This window comes from Myotis brandtii, unplaced genomic scaffold, assembly GCF_000412655.1.
Source record: "Myotis brandtii unplaced genomic scaffold, ASM41265v1 scaffold566, whole genome shotgun sequence".
NCBI lineage: Eukaryota > Metazoa > Chordata > Mammalia > Chiroptera > Vespertilionidae > Myotis > Myotis brandtii.
The window spans coordinates 67,876-83,921 of NW_005370110.1; the positions used below are offsets into that span (position 1 = coordinate 67,876).

At 55.3% G+C, this 16,046-nt stretch overlaps 1 protein-coding gene across 2 annotated transcripts; it reads left to right on the plus strand.

The window, feature by feature from the left end:
- The first annotated feature begins 1,522 nt into the window (after nucleotides 1-1,522).
- On the plus strand, nucleotides 1,523-15,815 carry PRELP (proline/arginine-rich end leucine-rich repeat protein). Of its 2 annotated transcripts, none has more exons than XM_005878568.2 (3): nucleotides 1,523-1,687; nucleotides 11,829-12,790; nucleotides 15,380-15,815. In XM_005878568.2, exons 2-3 carry the CDS (start codon nucleotides 11,845-11,847, stop codon nucleotides 15,550-15,552), a joined length of 1,119 nt encoding a protein of 372 aa, XP_005878630.1. In that variant the 5' UTR covers nucleotides 1,523-1,687; nucleotides 11,829-11,844; the 3' UTR covers nucleotides 15,553-15,815. The 2 variants fall into 2 exon arrangements, with proteins under 2 accessions (XP_005878630.1, XP_005878631.1); XM_005878569.2 differs by having other exon boundaries at nucleotides 1,523-1,677.
- Nucleotides 15,816-16,046: the final 231 nt, after the last annotated feature.

Genomic DNA, 16,046 nt, shown 5'->3' on the forward strand with positions numbered 1-16,046 from the left:
TTACCACCCACCCACTAAGGGAAACTAGCAAATCAAATCGAGGGGTGATGTCCTCAGGCTGCAGGAGGGGGCCTATTTCATTGGGATGAAAAATAAAATGCCTGAGCGGCTTGGCACATTCAGGGCGCCTGTGACTCCAAGAGGGTCGCACTGACTCCCTGCCAGACCTCCCACAGGTGAGGAAAGCTCACGCTCGGGGGCGGAAGCAAGGTGGGGAGAGAAGGTCCCCGTTTTACTTTTCCTTCTGTTTCTTAGGCTGCCTACCATTCGCCACACTCACCTCGTAATCCTAACATCGTCCAGTTTATAAAGTGCTCTCATACGTACATCCTGTCATCTTCCAACCTGTGAGCTGGGAATCATCCCATTTCATAGGTAAGGAAACTGAGGCTCCACACGAGTAAGTGCCTTGCCCACGATCAGCTCGCTTGTCAATGGTGGCGTCCAGGGCTGCTGGCCTTGGGTTTAATGTTCTGTGCCCCCGACTGGGAGGGCTGGCGGCAGCTCCCTGTCACTGGGCCCTTCAGCTCTCCGTGGGCCTGCGGACAGAAAGAGTGTCGTTGACGTTCCTAAGGAGTCGGCTGGGGTGGCAGGAGGTTTGGATGGGCTGCTCCGTGTGCATCACCATGTTTTCATTGAGGAAAATTGGCCGAGGAATAGTCGGACTTGAACGGGTCTCCTGGGATGACGTGGACTGGGGACCTTTGGATTCCTCCATGTCGCTGTGTGATGCCCATACAGCCCCTAATTCTCTCCTGAGTGTGACACAGACGGGGAAGCTGAGAGAAGACACGGACACTGTCCACCTGGACGAGGGGCAGTGACCTGGTCTGATATCAAATCTTAATTCTGCCGTAGTTTGCTGTGTGACTCCAGGCCAGGCTTTTCCCTCTCTGGTCCTCTGGCAACAAAACCAAGGCTATCTATCTCCTGTGCCCGCTCACTGCTCAGGGAGGCGCCAGCTCCTCAGCAACCTCCTGAAGAAGATGACGGAGGAAAAGAGAAAATGCCCCACACCCCTCACTGGTTTGGAAATTTGACCCAGGGGAGCGGGGGACGTGCAGGTGACTGGGGAGAAGCCCGTGTGTGTGTGTGTGTGTGTGTGTGTGTGTGTGTGTGTGTGTGTGTGTGGTGTAGAATGAAATTGTTAGGAGGCGGGATGAAACAGGCTGGTGTGGACCCAGCCATCCAGCCCTGGCCCACACAGAGTTTGCTTTTCGGTGCCTTTTCCTCTGTTATTTTGGCTTGTTTTCCAAACAAGGGTCAAACGGTCTCCCCCCCCAGAAGCAACGGCAGCAGAAGGAAATGCTATTAAAGATGAGTTTGTTAGTGGGCATGATGTGTGGACGAAGTCTTTGGGAGCTTTGGCTGCCAAATAAAGACTTTATTGTTGTCATTCCTCCTTTCCCAAGCTCCCTCCCTCTCTGCTCTCCTCCCTCCCTCCTCCCCTCCCTCCCTCCAATCGGCCTGTCCCTCCCCCTAACCTAGCCTCCCCACCCCAATAGGATCTGGTAGAAGAACAGTCAGGCAAACACAAGCACGCTCACACCACCGGGAGGTCAGAACTTCCAGCGGGCTGTCTGCTGCCACAGCTCCACCGCTGGGTGGGGGGAAGCGGAGGGAGCCTTGAGCTGTGAGCCTTGCCGGGGACTCACCCGGAGCTGGGAGCAGAGGCAGGTGTGTGCAGGTAAGCCCCGTGGGAGATGGGGAGGAAGCCCCCTTCCTCCAGCCAGTGTCCTGCCCTGGGCAGCCTGGTTACTGATCTCATCTCCGTCTCCTGCTTCCTTTCAAATGAGCTCAAGTCAGCCTTCCTCGTGGCTTCTTCCCTCTCTCCATCATCCTCTCCCTGTGTATTTGCTGGCTGCGAAAGTTGAACTTTCTTGGTACAGATGTAGGTTGTAGCACGGAGTTATGCTGCACGTAGTATTTTTACACATCACGTATTTCCATAGAAACCGGAATCCAGAACCCACGTCTCTGTACCTTTCATATACTGTCACAGGCACGCACACAAGTTGCACGGGGGCTGCACTTTCATTCTACACACACACACACACACACACACACACACACTGCATCTTGTCTCACCCTCTCATGCGCCTCTCCGGCCATAAGAGCAGAGAGAAAGCGTGCCTTCCCACTGAGGTGGCAGAGCCAACGAAAATCATGTGCTGAGCGTAGGCAGAGCAGGGAGGACACGAACAAGAGCAGGAGTTGGGAGGGTTTCCTCATCCTTTAGACCTTAATTGGGTCGGAGGGAGAAAACCGCGCTTTCCAACCTGCACAGGACCCTCCCGGCTGCTCTGAAGTTCTGTCTCACTGGTCCAAACCACTGGCTTTGGGAAAGAAAGAGAAGAAAGGATCCAGGTTCCGAGCCTTGGAGGTCCCAATCCCCAGCTCAGGAGGCAGTTCATTTTTCTGCAGGCAGCCTGACAAAAGCTCTCTTTAAACCATTTCATAATTATCCCAGGAGTCTTTGCAGCAGAGGAAAAACGATAGTTCTGTAGTTTTTCAGTGAGTCGGGGAGGGGAAACGGGAGGGTAACTGAATGGGGCTTGTTTCCAAATAGGTGACCCCTGTCCACCTCAACAAGGGAGAGTTGTCCCCAGGCGAGGGAGGCAGGGGGAGGAGGGCTAGATCAGGGCCTCCAGATATGGCTGCAGATCTTCACAATTACTGAAAACACAGAAGTCTGGACCCCTTGCTCCAGACCCACTGAACACAGACCTGGGAATCTGTCACTGTGTTAGTACAGATGGCCGGCCAGGGCTGGAGACCCTGGATCAGGCGCCTGAGGGAGACCTGTGTGGGGACCAAAGAGCCCGGGGCTCATGGCGTTGCTGGCTGGGCAGAAGGGCTTCGTGGTTTCCTGGACAAGGACTATCTGATGGAGGAGGACCAGAGCGCCCCACGTGGGCCACCTCCTCGGGGAGTGGGAGTTGGTGCTGACCCAGGAAAGATCCCCTGTGAGCTCTCCCCTCCATCCTCCTTGCAAGCACCGGCTGCCACATCACGAGGAGCATCCTGGAGAGAAAGATTCCTCCCACCTGCTCCTCTGCCTGCCCTGAGCCTGAGGCACTGCACTGGGCCCCTTCCCCTCCCGGCCAGACCCCTCTCCTCCCGCCCAATCACTGTCTGTTCTGATGGCCTCACGGGGAGATGGGCTGGACAACAAGGTCTGCCCAGTGGGCATCCCCATTTACTGGGCATGTGAGGGGCGATTCAAGGCCACCGGCTTTGGGAAAGAAAGAGAAGAAAGGATCCAGGTTCCGAGCCTTGGAGGTCCCAATCCCCAGCTCAGGAGGCAGTTCATTTTTCTGCAGGCAGCCTGACAAAAGCTCTCTTTAAACCATTTCATAATTATCCCAGGAGTCTTTGCAGCAGAGGAAAAACGATAGTTCTGTAGTTTTTCAGTGAGTCGGGGAGGGGAAACGGGAGGGTAACTGAATGGGGCTTGTTTCCAAATAGGTGACCCCTGTCCACCTCAACAAGGGAGAGTTGTCCCCAGGCGAGGGAGGCAGGGGGAGGAGGGCTAGATCAGGGCCTCCAGATATGGCTGCAGATCTTCACAATCATCTGGGGGCAGGGGAGGGGGGATTGTGAGGGGACTTACTGAAAACACTGAAGTCTGGACCCCTTGCTCCAGACCCGCTGAACACAGACCTGGGAATCTGTCACTGTGTTAGTACAGATGGCCAGCCAGGGCTGGAGACCCTGGATCAGGCGCCTGAGGGAGACCTGTGTGGGGACCAAAGAGCCCGGGGCTCATGGCGTTGCTGGCTGGGCAGAAGGGCTTCGTGGTTTCCTGGACAAGGACTATCTGATGGAGGAGGACCAGAGCGCCCCATGTGGGCCACCTCCTCGGGGAGTGGGAGTTGGTGCTGACCCAGGAAAGATCCCCTGTGAGCTCTCCCCTCCATCCTCCTTGCAAGCACCGGCTGCCACATCACGAGGAGCATCCTGGAGAGAAAGATTCCTCCCACCTGCTCCTCTGCCTGCCCTGAGCCTGAGGCACTGCACTGGGCCCCTTCCCCTCCCGGCCAGACCCCTCTCCTCCCGCCCAATCACTGTCTGTTCTGATGGCCTCACGGGGAGATGGGCTGGACAACAAGGTCTGCCCAGTGGGCATCCCCATTTACTGGGCATGTGAGGGGCGATTCAAGGCTGGAATGGGCAAAAAAAGCCAGATGTGGGAGGTTGGGATGGGAATCATGGGTCACATGGGAAGCCACCTTGTGCCTCCCCTCTCCTCATCCCTTTACCTGTGGCAGAAAGGGGGGTGGGGTAGTGTATTGGAGGACAGAGTGAGTGGTCCAGGTGGCTGGGGATTCTATGGTCTCTCCAATTAGTTGGTTCTCAGACCCCAATGTGGTCTCACACACAGGCCCCAAGCGAGAGGAAGTCGCTCTGTGTGAAGGAACTGGGGGGAGGGAGACCCATGAACCCCTATCCACCTGCCAGGATGCCTGCCACCTGGTGAGGCGCTGAGCTGCCCTCCGGCCAGGCTGGAGAGAAAGCCACCCCATTGCTCCTAACAACAGCTTAATGTTCAGGGAGCACTCACTTTACACACATTTACTCATTTAACCCTCAAATCACCACAGAAAGGTTTTAATGTGCCCATTTTACAGATGAGTGAGCGAGCTTAGTCAAGGTAAGAGGTTTGCCCAAGAGCACCCAGTGACGAAGCTGAAGGGTATATATAGGGTTAGGCCCCCGATCTGCAAGCACCCAGGCCCGCAGACAGGAGATGGCGAGTCCAGGAGCAGAGCCAGCTCAGTGCTGTGCCTTCCCCACCCTCCCTACCCCTCTGCAGCACATTTTAAAGTGACTTATCACACTTGCTCTGACAACAACTGGGTGAGGAATGCAGGGATAGGGACAATTTTATTAACCCCTTTCACAGGTGATAAAACTGAGGCCGAGAGCAGGTTGGGCAACTAGGCAGTGGTGGGCAGGCAGAGAGCCCTCCTCCCGGGGAGAGTTTACACCGCGAAGCTCTCCCCCCACAGTCCCAGTCAAGCTAAAACTTATGTCGGCCAAAACTTATCCGGATTGCGGATTGTGTATGAGTGGCAGCTGCAGATTGTGCCCCCAGGAAAGGGGCAGCTGGGCAATGTCCCCACTGAATTCATCGTGTGCCCATATCAGCCCTCCCATCACCTCCGGCCTCACAAGCCCTACTCACAGGCCTCAAAAGGCTCTCAGGCAACCTCTAGGTGGCCCCTGGCTCCTGCTCACCTGGGCAGAGACCACCTGACCCTCCTGGCTCCCCCCTCCCCCTGGGCTGCAGGGTGGCTCTCAGAAGCTGGAATGTGGAACAGAAAGGCGGGAATCGAGAATGAGGGTCACGCCTATGTCCCTGGGTGTGGCTCCGGGGCAGGGGGCAGCCCCATTTCCCACGGCAGGGTGGTGGCTGGGTTAAGCCATGGAGGTTTAAGGGTGACCAACTAGGCAGGGAATCTGACAAGAAAGAAAGAAGGATGCCAGTAAGCCGTGTGGAGTATTCCTTTAACGGGGAGACACACCCAACGTGTGCCCAGCCAACCCCAATTCCCGACTCTCCATACAAAACCAATTACCCTTCAACTTTCCCCCAGTGACTTGGAAATCCCGTGTGGACCTCAGCCCAGCCCTGCCCGATGGCAGTCCCCCTAGGGCAGCAGCGTTCTGAGAGCCTAACAGGGCCCGCTGGGCAGCGTGTCTGGCCCCCCAGCGCTCAGCGACGGAGCTCTGAGGCGGGAATCGGGAATGGGAATCAAGAATGAGGGTCACGCCCATGTCCCTGGGTGTGGCTCCGGGGCAGGGGGCAGCCGCATTTCCCACGGCAGGGTGGTGGCTGGGTTAAGCCATGGAGGTTTAAGGGTGACCAACTAGGCAGGGAATCTGACAAGAAAGAAAGGATGCCAGTAAGCCGTGTGGAGTATTCCTTTAACGGGGAGACACACCCAACGTGTGCCCAGCCAACCCCAATTCCCGACTCTCCATACAAAACCAATTACCCTTCAACTTTCCCCCAGTGACTTGGAAATCCCGTGTGGACCTCAGCCCAGCCCTGCCCCGAGCCTGTGTATTGCACCAGTCCTGGGCATTTGAACGTGAAATGAATGGGTTCATGAGCTAGACCAGCGGTTCTCAACTCAGCGACGGAGCTCTGAGCTCAGCAGAAGGCTGGGAGGTGGGAGAAATTTAAAAATCACACACACTTGGGACCCACCCTAAGAGAGCGTACGATTGGGCAGAAGCTTCTGGAAGGCAGCAGCATGAGAAAGCGTGACCTTGGGCTTTGGCAGGGGAACGGTGAGTCCCCGAGGAGTTCAGGATTTAGGACAGGACAGTGCATGCCAGAGCTGCGCTGTCAGGACTTCCCTCCAGGGCCAGGCCCCAGCGGGAAGAGGCGTTGCCGGGTGAGAAAAGCCCTAGAAATGAACGCTATTTCCCCGAGAAAGAGGCGTGGCAGCTCGAATGCCCACGAGCACACAGGGTGGTTCTGCACAGGCTAAGAGAAAGGGAGTTAACAGACCCAGTCTCTCCTGAGAGCAGCGCCCCCAGCTTTTCCTAGGGAGCCCCCATCTGCTGTGGGAGGGGCCTGGCCAGCCCCCCAAGGTCTGAATGTAGAGGCTCAGGACTGTGGGCAGATCCTAACTTCCTGAAGGGTGTGGGAGGGAGGGCGGTGGGCGTGAGTAAGGCCTGTGTTCATTTCTGAGGGAAGGAGTGGGGGGCTGGTGTGCAGGTAGAGCTGTGACTCACCGTGACCCTGTCACACCTGCCCATGAGGCCTGGAGCCACTGAGAAACAGCCCTGGCAAGGCCTGGGTCACTCGCAGAGTGGGATCCCGCTGGAAGCTCTGGACCGGTTTCCTGCTTAACTCGGGGCCCAGGACCCGGCAGAAGCTGTGCTGACAGAGCAAGGCCAGGAAACTGGGGAGCCTCTTTGGGGCAGGGCTTCTCCCATCATGAGAGATTGTTTGTTTATTTCAGGTTTCTGGGGGATAAGGAAATAAATGCCCAAACAAAAAGTTTCAGGGTCACAACAATTGGGGCTTTTTAAAATGTTTGTATTTAGTATAGTAATGCTCTAACTGCCTCCTTAAAATTGATATGCAAAATGATGGTGTTATCTATATAATAAAAGCCTAAGCAACCGTTATGGCAGGCTAGATAGAGATGAGGCGAGCTCGCTTTACAATCAGCCTCTGGGGCATCTGCTCTTTTATAAACAAATCGGTGGATGAGTGAAGCCCCTGCCATTTGCAGAGCTTAGGCGCTCTGACAGGCCTTCGTGTGCATGACCTCATCTGATCCTCACGGGGATGGGGAGCCTGAGGCCTGGGGCGGAGGGGCAGGGCGGGATGCAAGCCCAGATCTCCAATCCTGGAACTGACATTCACACTTCAAACACTCTTAGGAAATGTTCTTAAAGGGAGAGACTGAATTTTGAGCTGGGCAAAGCGATGGCAGTCCCCCTAGGGCAGCAGCGTTCTGAGAGCCTAACAGGGCCCGCTGGGCAGCGTGTCTGGCCCCCCAGCGCTCAGCGACGGAGCTCTGAGCTCAGCAGAAGGCTGGGAGGTGGGAGAAATTTAAAAATCACACACACTTGGGACCCACCCTAAGAGAGCGTACGATTGGGCAGAAGCTTCTGGAAGGCAGCAGCATGAGAAAGCGTGACCTTGGGCTTTGGCAGGGGAACGGTGAGTCCCCGAGGAGTTCAGGATTTAGGACAGGACAGTGCATGCCAGAGCTGCGCTGTCAGGACTTCCCTCCAGGGCCAGGCCCCAGCGGGAAGAGGCGTTGCCGGGTGAGAAAAGCCCTAGAAATGAACGCTATTTCCCCAAGAAAGAGGCGTGGCGGCTCAAATGTCCACGAGCACACAGGGTGGTTCTGCACAGGCTAAGAGAAAGGGAGTTAACAGACCCAGTCTCTCCTGAGAGCAGCGCCCCCAGCTTTTCCTAGGGAGCCCCCATCTGCTGTGGGAGGGGCCTGGCCAGCCCCCCAAGGTCTGAATGTAGAGGCTCAGGACTGTGGGCAGATCCTAACTTCCTGAAGGGTGTGGGAGGGAGGGCGGTGGGCGTGAGTAAGGCCTGTGTTCATTTCTGAGGGAAGGAGTGGGGGGCTGGTGTGCAGGTAGAGCTGTGACTCACCGTGACCCTGTCACACCTGCCCATGAGGCCTGGAGCCACTGAGAAACAGCCCTGGCAAGGCCTGGGTCACTCGCAGAGTGGGATCCCGCTGGAAGCTCTGGACCGGTTTCCTGCTTAACTCGGGGCCCAGGACCCAGCAGAAGCTGTGCTGACAGAGTGAGGCCAGGAAACTGGGGAGCCTCTTTGGGGCAGGGCTTCTCCCATCATGAGAGATTGTTTGTTTATTTCAGGTTTCTGGGGGATAAGGAAATAAATGCCCAAACAAAAAGTTTCAGGGTCACAACAATTGGGGCTTTTTAAAATGTTTGTATTTAGTATAGTAATGCTCTAACTGCCTCCTTAAAATTGATATGCAAAATGATGGTGTTATCTATATAATAAAAGCCTAAGCAACCGTTATGGCAGAACGACTAGAATGACCGGTCGCTATGATGCGCACTGACCACCAGGGGGCAGATGCTCAATGCAGGAGCTGCCCCCTGGTGGTCAGTGAGATCCCACAGGGGGAGCGCTACTCAGCCAGAAGCCGGGCTCACAGCTGGTGAGCACAGCGGTGGTGGCAGGAGCCTCTCCCTCCTCCACGGCAGGCAGCGCTAAGGAGCAGTGAGCAGGTGGGCAGTAAGGAGCAAGGGGTCCTGGACTGTGAGAGGGCACAGGCCGGGCTGAGCCCCCCTCCCCCACCAGGGCACGTATTTCATGCACCAGGCCTCTAGTTGTCAAGAAAATTACAGGACTTGTGAAATATTAATTCATGGTTCATCAAGTGGCATTGGTCCGGCCACACGACTCCAAGTGTAGTTTTACGATGACTGTCTTCTCTTTCCCGTCCTCTCATGTGTCCCTGGGACTGTTGTAGCCCTGACTGTAGATAAAGCGAGAATCCAACAGCAGCTCCTTTGTGACCGGAGGCCCAGGAAAAGGGGCCCTCTTGGTCCCCGAGGGGGAGCCGGCCTGGGCAGAGACCACTTTAGAGGGAGGTGGAGAGGCAACAGAGGCTGCAGGCAATCTCTTCCCTGCTTCCTCCTAGGCCAGTGGTCAGCAAACTCATTAGTCAACAGAGCCAAATATCAACAGTACAATGATTGAAATTTCTTTTGAGAGCCAAATTTTTTAAACTTAAATGATATAGGTAGGTACATTGTTATTAACTTAATTAGGGTACTCCTAAGGCTTAGGAAGGGCCACACTCAAGGGGCCAAAGAGCCGCATGTGGCTCGCGAGCCACAGTTTGCCGACCACGGTCCTAGTGTGTCTGTCTGCCTCCCCTCCGTCCCTCCCTTCTTCCTTCCTGTGCTCAGGGTACTATATATACGGGCTTACACAGGCACACAGAGCACGTACAAACATGAGTTTGCCTCTGTGTATGGTATAGAAGTGTGTGTGCACAGAGAAGTGTGTATGTGTCTGTATGCAGAGACGTGTGTATGTGTGTGCAAAGAAGTGTGTATGTGTGTGCACAGAGAAGTGTGTATGTGTGTATGCAGAGAAGTGTGTGTGTGTATGTATGCAGAGAAGTGTGTATGTGTGTGCAGAGAAGTGTGTATGTGTGTGCACAGAGAAGTGTGTATGTGTGTATGCAGAGAAGTGTGTGTGTGTGTGTATGCAGAGAAGTGTGTATGTGTGTGTGTGCAGAGAAGTGTGTGTGTGTGTGTGTGCACATGTATGCAGGCTGGAAGTCAGGATGTGCATGTGAAAAGTGTGGGAGACTCCCTCCGACCCTCCAGGCTTGTGCTCTGCCTTCTCTCCTGTTTCTTTTTACATTCAGCTCCTTCGGAGCACCTAGCTGGGAACTGAGCAGCTGGGGAGGGGCTTCTATTGTCTTCCTCGGAGCAAAGCCGGCACTGAGTCAGCCACTCGTGCAGGCAAGAGTCTCAGTGGATGCGGGCTCAAAGGAAAGAGAGCGGGTGGCCTGGACAGAGGCAGTGATCACAGGGTCTGGATGCAGCAGGGGACACACTCGAGCCCAATCTATCTCAGAGAACCCCAGGAAGCCTGCATCCCCAGGGTGTCCCAGATCCCTGAAGGGGGCGGGGCAGACACCACAATTGTGAAGAAGCAGCCAGAGTGGCCTGGAGAAGCAATGTGGGAATGACGACAGACCTGGAGACCAGAGGGGTATCATAAGGATGAGGGCTCTGGGGAGGGGGTGGTACATGAACCTCCTTCCCGGGCCCTTCCCAGTCAGGCCAGGGGAGAGGCCTATGGGAGCTGCCACTATGCGTCTGCTAGCCTGAGTCTATTGCTATTTTCCCAGCTTAGTTCAACTAGAACCACATGGTCCTATTGGGGACAATGGGAAGGGCAACCCCAAAATATCCTCCAGCAACCTATTCCCCTGTCACTGGGGCTAGCAGGAAGCTCTTCTTGGTCCCTCCACAGACCGACTCCAGTGCATAGAACAGCCATGCCTCCCAGCCGGTGTGGCTCCGTTGGTTGAGCACCATCCCATGCACAGGAGGCTGTGGGTTTGACTCTGGTCAGGGCACATGCCAGGGTTGTGGCCTCGAGCCTTAGTGGGGCCTGTGCAGGAGGCAGCCAATCGATGTTTCTCTCTCATTGATGTTTCTCTCTCCCTCTCCCTTCCTCTCTCTGAAATCAATAAAAACATATTTAAAAAAAAAAAAAGAGAGAGCAGCAATAACAGGCCACAAGAAATGAAAGTGGTTTCCCCACAGCTTTCAAGCTCTTCCTTGTTTTCTTTCCAGAAGCCTCCACATCTGTGGGGGAATTCTTGGTGTGTATCCTGCTGGCAAGGGCCAGTGTTCGCTGAGCCGAGTGCAGTGGGTGAGGGACAAGCAGGGGGGACACACACGTGTCTGAAGCACTTTCCTTCCTTCCCAGGATCTCCACGGGCCCCACCCTGGAAGGCAGGAGCCCTGGCCCTGCTATTAAATAACTTCCTGGCCTCGGCAGCCACTTCCTCCCTCCAGTACTCAGTGTTTATAAACAGTAGAGTCTGCACGTCATTGGTGGATTTCAAACCAGTTTTTAGCAATGCAACTTTATTTTTCAAATGAGTGCTTTGGTTAAACATAGATAGATATAGATATAGATATAGATAGAGATAGAGATAGAGATAGAGATAGAGATAGAGATAGAGATAGAGATAGAGATGTGGATGTGGATGTGGATGTGGATGTAGATATATATCAGATTAAAATAACACAGAGCTGCTCAGGTTGGCACAGGAGTGAGCTGGGTGTCCCAGGGCCAGCTCCTTGGTCTCCCTCCCTCCATAGAAATGGGGCACCATTTGAAAACCATTGAGCTGTGTGATCTCTAAGGACACGTCTGGATTGTAACACCCCAGGACTCCATGGCTCATATGCCCTAACTCCCTCTTACGAGGACAGGACTGATTTTCTCGCGCTGCAGAGGGGGAGACTGGGGGCTGGAGGGCAAGCGCGGGACTCCTGCTTCCCCGCCCGTGTGCTTTCTGCAGGAGGGCTCCCTCCCAGCGCGGGCTGAGCACATTGGGTGGCGAGGCCTCCGGCAGGGAACCCAGGCCCTCGAGCCCTGGTTACTTTCTCACCTGCTAGAATCAGGTGAACAGGGAAATGCTCCCACAGGCCCCTCCAGAGCCCCCCGGAAGCCGTCCCAGCCACTTTGCATTCTAGCAGGTGCAAAGTCATGGCCTCTAGTTGCTGAGGCCCAACTGGCTAATGACCTTCCGCATCTCTCCCTGCAGGTGCATCACCCAGATCATGAGGTCATCTCTCTCCTTGCTCCTCCCACTTCTCCTCATCTTGGCCTCAGTGACCAAAGGTCAGCCAACAAGACGACCAAAACCCGGGGGCAGGCCCAGGCCCAGGCCGAGGCCCAGGCCCACACCATCGAAGCCTACCGACCTGCCTCCTCCCCTCCCGCCAGGCCCTCCGTCTCTCTTTCCTGACTGTCCCCGGGAATGCTACTGCCCCCATGACTTCCCATCTGCCCTCTACTGCGACAGCCGCAACCTCAGGAAGGTGCCTGTCATCCCACCCCGCATCCATTACCTCTATCTCCAAAACAACTTCATAACTGAGCTCCCAGTGGAGTCCTTCAAGAACGCCTCGGACCTGCGGTGGGTCAACCTGGACAACAACAAGATCAGCAAGGTGGACCAGAAGGTGCTGGAGAAGCTACCCAGCCTGGCGTTCCTCTACATGGAGAAGAACCAGCTGAAAGAGGTGCCCTCCGCCCTGCCCCGGAACCTGGAGCAGCTGAGGCTGAGCCAGAACCAGATCTCCAAGATCCCCCCGGGGGTCTTCAGCAAGCTGGAGAACCTGCTGCTCCTGGACCTCCAGCACAACCAGCTGAACGACAACGTCCTCAAGCCTGACACCTTCCAGGGCCTCAAGAAACTCATGCAGCTCAACCTGGCCCACAACGAACTGAAGAAGATGCCCCCCAAGGTCCCCAAAGCCCTTCACCAGCTCTACCTGGACAGCAACCAGATCGCGACCATCCCTAACGGATACTTCAAGGCCTTCCCCAACCTCGCCTTCATTCGCCTTAACTACAACAAGCTGTCCGACAGGGGGCTCCCCAAGAACTCCTTTAACCTCTCCAACCTGCTCGTGCTCCACCTGTCCCACAACAAGATCAGCAGCGTGCCTGCCATTAACAACAAGCTGGAGCACCTGTACCTCAACAACAACCACATCGAGAGTGAGTGGGGAGGCGGGGCCAGGCCCGGGGCGGGAGGCTGGGGACTCACCACGTCAGCCTGTTCTCAGGAGCCTCAGGGTGGGGGTGTGCAAGAGACACCCTGCTTGACACTGGACTTCAAACCATGGCCTTACCACTCGCTATCTGCATGAGCTTGGACAGATAGTTGGCCTCCCTGGGAAGTTCCCTCCTCTGTAAAGTGAGAATGGTAATAATATCATCAACTTGGTATGAGGATGTAGCCGTTTAACGTGGATGCCGTGCCCCGAATGCCATGGCTGGAGGGTGCTCGCTTCTCTTCCTCCATCTCTTCTCATCAGCCCCAACTCCTTTGCCCTCCAGATCTGTCGATAGGGTGGACACGGAATACAGTCCTGGACATTCTCCTAAAAGCAGATCAGTGACATTTACATGCCCACTCTGGAAAAAAATAAAAAATAAATGCCCTCTCTGAAATGCCCGGGCCTGTCCGCCGCGGACACTGGCAGCTGAGTGAGATGGCATCCCCCCAAGTCTGCGCCTAGCTTCTGAAGCATCTGTAAAAGGTATACACAGAGAGGCAGCCGGACAGGGTGGGCAAAAGTAGGTTCATAATAATGATCAACAATACAATAATTAATAAATAAATAATACTACAGAATAAACGCTGTTTCAACTGTAAGCCTGCTTTTGCCCACCCCTGTACAGTGGGGCCTTGACTTATGAGTTTAATTCGTTCTGAGACCGAGCTCTTAAGGAGCTCGTTAACTCAAATTACTCTATCAACTCAATGCAAAAAATCGGCCGAGAGACAGCTGGTATCTCAAAAAACTCATTAGTCGGGACACTTGTAAGTCAAGGCCCCACTGCATATGCAGGATCTGCCCTTGGTGAAAATGCGGCAGCCAGGAAAACACGCTGGTGTGGGGGGCTTTCAGAGACTATCTGGGGAGCTGGAGTAGTTAGTTGTGTAAGACGGTACGCTGAAGGCAGGACTCCCCTCGGCTGCTTTTACAGGGTCCTGGGCTGTGAGGTATCCATTGCAGCCCCAAAGAACAGACTAGTTTTGCTTCCATCAGCAATGTCAGCTCTGAGCTGAGCGTCAGGACAAAGGCTTAAAATCAAAAGTACCAGTATGACCTGGCCATTGAAGCACATCAGGGGTGCAGCCGCTGCTGGGAGGAAGGGGGCAAAGGGAAAGGGAAGCTCCCCTCGAATCACCATAGGAACCCTTAGTTGCCCAGCCCAAGAGGGTGAGGGAGATTGTTGAATGTCTACAACCTGGAAGCAAGTGGTGGGGAGAACAGGCTTTGCTCACTTGTCTGGGATAATTGCAGAGTGAGAGGGGCTTCTAACATCTGGCAAGAAACACATTCAGGGAGTAAACGGAGGCCGCTCATCGCTCCCCGGGATGCTGGAGAGGCCGAAAGTATAGCCAGAAGCCACATAACTGACAGGTCTGTCCCGGTGGAAGAACAGGCTGCTGGGGACAGCCAGCCTCCCGAGGGTGAAATTGGAAATATCAACGCACTCACTGGTCTGGGAGCTGAGCATCAGGGCGGTCCCGTGACAGGCCTACGTGACAGAGGCTGTAAGAAAATCCCTGTGTCAGGCTCTCTCTGCTGCCCCAGTGGTGAAGAGAGAAAAACAACAACGACCCCGCAGATGATAAATGAGGCCAGGCTTAGGGGAATAAAACTTCATTTCGTTGCTGCATCTGATGTCATCTAGCAAGAGGTGAAGGAGAAAATGAAATCTCATTTTCCACTGGAAAACCCAGAATCAGTAATCACGTCAGAATCAATAGGTTCAGCCTGCCCCGTGGGCCCTGTGCCCTCCCCACACCCCCTTCCCTTCCTGGCAGCCCTGTGTCAGTTACTGGGACCACTTTCTGCCCATCCAGGTCCAGGCCACAGGGCCCTCCCACACCCACCTGCCGGCTCAGATCTCGCCTCACCCCACTCTCTCCCCACTGCGGCTAGATCCGTCTTTCTACAGTATAAGCCTCGTGATCGGCTCCTTCCAGATTTCACCCCCAGGACACCATCGTTCACACATCCTACCATCCCTGTCACAACAGCAGCCCTGCTCAATACCAGTCCTCAGGCTGAAGATCAAAGCCTGTCCTTAGTGAAATCGCTGAAAGCCGACCATATTTGGGGCCACAGCTCACCTTTCCAGCTCACTCTCCCTATTTCATCACACTGTGCTGTTCACTACTCCCAGATTCTCCCATGATCCTTTTGGCCCCCACAACTCTATGCAAATAGGTTCCTCTATCAAAACCCCAGCCCCAGGCCTCCCCCTGCTATAATCCTACCCAACTTTGAAGGCTCAACTCACAGCTTTCTTCCTCCGTGACTCCTCAGAGTAAATCTCCAGTAACCACTGTGGATCGATTCCAACTTGATTAATTAATTTTACAGCGAGTAAACCGGGCCTGGCGGTAAGGGTCGACTATCCAGCGTCACACATTCCTACCGTCGGCCAGTTCCGGGGAGAAGTCTAGTCCTTACTCTCAGTCGCCCACCCTCTCCTTCCTCATCTCAGTCCCCTCGGCCCTGGCCCTGCCCTCCTCTCCTGCTCACCTCTCCCCTTCTCTCTCCATAGAGATCAACGGGACCCAGATTTGCCCTTACAACCTGTTCACCTTCCGGGACTTCTCAGATCTGGAGAACGTGCCACACCTGCGCTACCTGAGGCTGGACGGGAACTACCTGAAGCCGCCCATCCCGCTGGACCTCATGATGTGCTTCCGCCTGCTGCAGTCCGTGGTCATCTAGGCCTCGCTCTGCCCTGCGTCCTCTCCGATCGCCCTTGAAGACGGTGGCCCAGGCGCCGGGCCCACCACTCGTCTTCTCTGTCTCCCTGTCTTTCTCCCCGCTTTGCCTTTCTCAGCCCACCTTCCTGAGGCGGGACGAGCCACAGCCTCAGGACCGAGACCTCCCAGGCCTTGGGGGGGCCATCCAGCCCAGAGACACCCACTGCATGCTGACCCTCTGGCCCAGAGCACAGGTGTCTGTTTAAAAATTTCATAGTCCCTGCTCGCCCTGCCTCACTGTCACTCCTGGGTAAGTCTGGGCCTGGACTGACATCTGGATCTCGGCCCTGGTGAAGCAAGAAAACGGTCCGGAGTGGCCCAGAGGTGGGGTTCGGGAAGCCCTGCAGGGACTCCTCCTGCGCGGGCAGCTCTGGCCCCAAAAGACCACAGCACCCGGGTCCCATTGGCCAAGGATCTGCCTTGCAAAGTGCTGCTCCACCACCTGTCCGCTGGCAC